Consider the following 1,086-nt stretch of genomic DNA (forward strand, 5'->3'; position numbering starts at 1 on the left):
AACAAAAGCACTACTACTACTACTATTACTTCTACTACTACAACAACTCCTACTTCTCCTACTCCTACTACTTCTACTACTACTCTTACTACTCCTACAACTACTACCACCACTACTACTCCTCCTCCTCCGAGTACTCCAACTACTCTTACTACAACAACAACAACAACTACTACTACTCCAACGATTCTTACTACTCCTACTACTCTTACTACTACTACTACTACTACTATGACTACTGCTACTCCTGCTACTACTTGTATTGCTACTCTTTCTACTCCTACTGCAACTACTACTTGTGTGAGTCACAACAAGACAACAAGTCACAACAAGTCACAGTGAGGTTATTTTGATATCTGTTCTTCTCTACAAATCATGTCGGGACGTGGTAAAGGTGGTGGAAAGACTCGAGCAAAGGCCAAGTCTCGTTCTTCTCGTGCTGTGCTGCAGTTTCCTATGGGTTGTGTTCATAGACATTTTCGCAAAGGCAACTACGCCGAGCGCATCGTTGCCGGTGCTCCAGTCTACCTGGCGGCTGTGCTCGAGTACTTGGCTGCAGAGATCCTGGAGCTCGCAGGTAACGCTGCACGAGATAACAAGAAATCGCGAATCACCCCGCGTCATTTGCAGCTCGCCATCCGCAACGATGAGGAGATGAACAAACTGCTGAGCGGGGTGACGATGGCGCAAGGTGGTGTACTGCCTAACATCCAGACAGTGCTGCTCCCCAAGAAGACACAGGGAAAGTAAATGGTCCCACCACACACAAGGCCCAATAACCCCCACAACATAGAAAAAAACAACAAAGAAAAAAAACAAACAAAAAAAACTGCAACTACTACTCCTACTACTACAACTACTCCTACTACTACTACAACTACTCCTACTACAACTACTCCTACAACAACTACTCCTACTACTACTACTACTCCCTTTTGCTGCTCCTTGAGCTGTTATACTATTAGCCATCCTCTTCATCCTTCTCCGGTTCCTTTCTGAATATTGTTCTACTTTGGTTATTTAAACCAAGTTGGTTAATCTGGTTATTTTTATTTTCACGTTGTGTTAAATGTATGTGTTGCTTTG

General features: G+C 43.7%; 1 protein-coding gene across 1 annotated transcript; it reads left to right on the top strand.

The window, feature by feature from the left end:
- The first annotated feature begins 375 nt into the window (after nucleotides 1-375).
- LOC137422569 (histone H2A-like) lies at nucleotides 376-750 on the top strand. The gene has a single exon (XM_068109293.2). The coding sequence runs from the start codon at nucleotides 376-378 to the stop codon at nucleotides 748-750; it is 375 nt and encodes a 124-aa protein (XP_067965394.2).
- Nucleotides 751-1,086: the final 336 nt, after the last annotated feature.

Source organism: Myxine glutinosa, chromosome 2, assembly GCF_964187855.1.
Source record: "Myxine glutinosa chromosome 2, kmMyxGlut1.1, whole genome shotgun sequence".
NCBI lineage: Eukaryota > Metazoa > Chordata > Myxini > Myxiniformes > Myxinidae > Myxine > Myxine glutinosa.

What these genes read in the sequence shown, in the direction of transcription:
- LOC137422569 (XM_068109293.2), top strand. Translation starts at nt 376, where the DNA reads ATGTCGGGACGTGGTAAAGGTGGTGGAAAGACTCGAGCAAAGGCCAAG.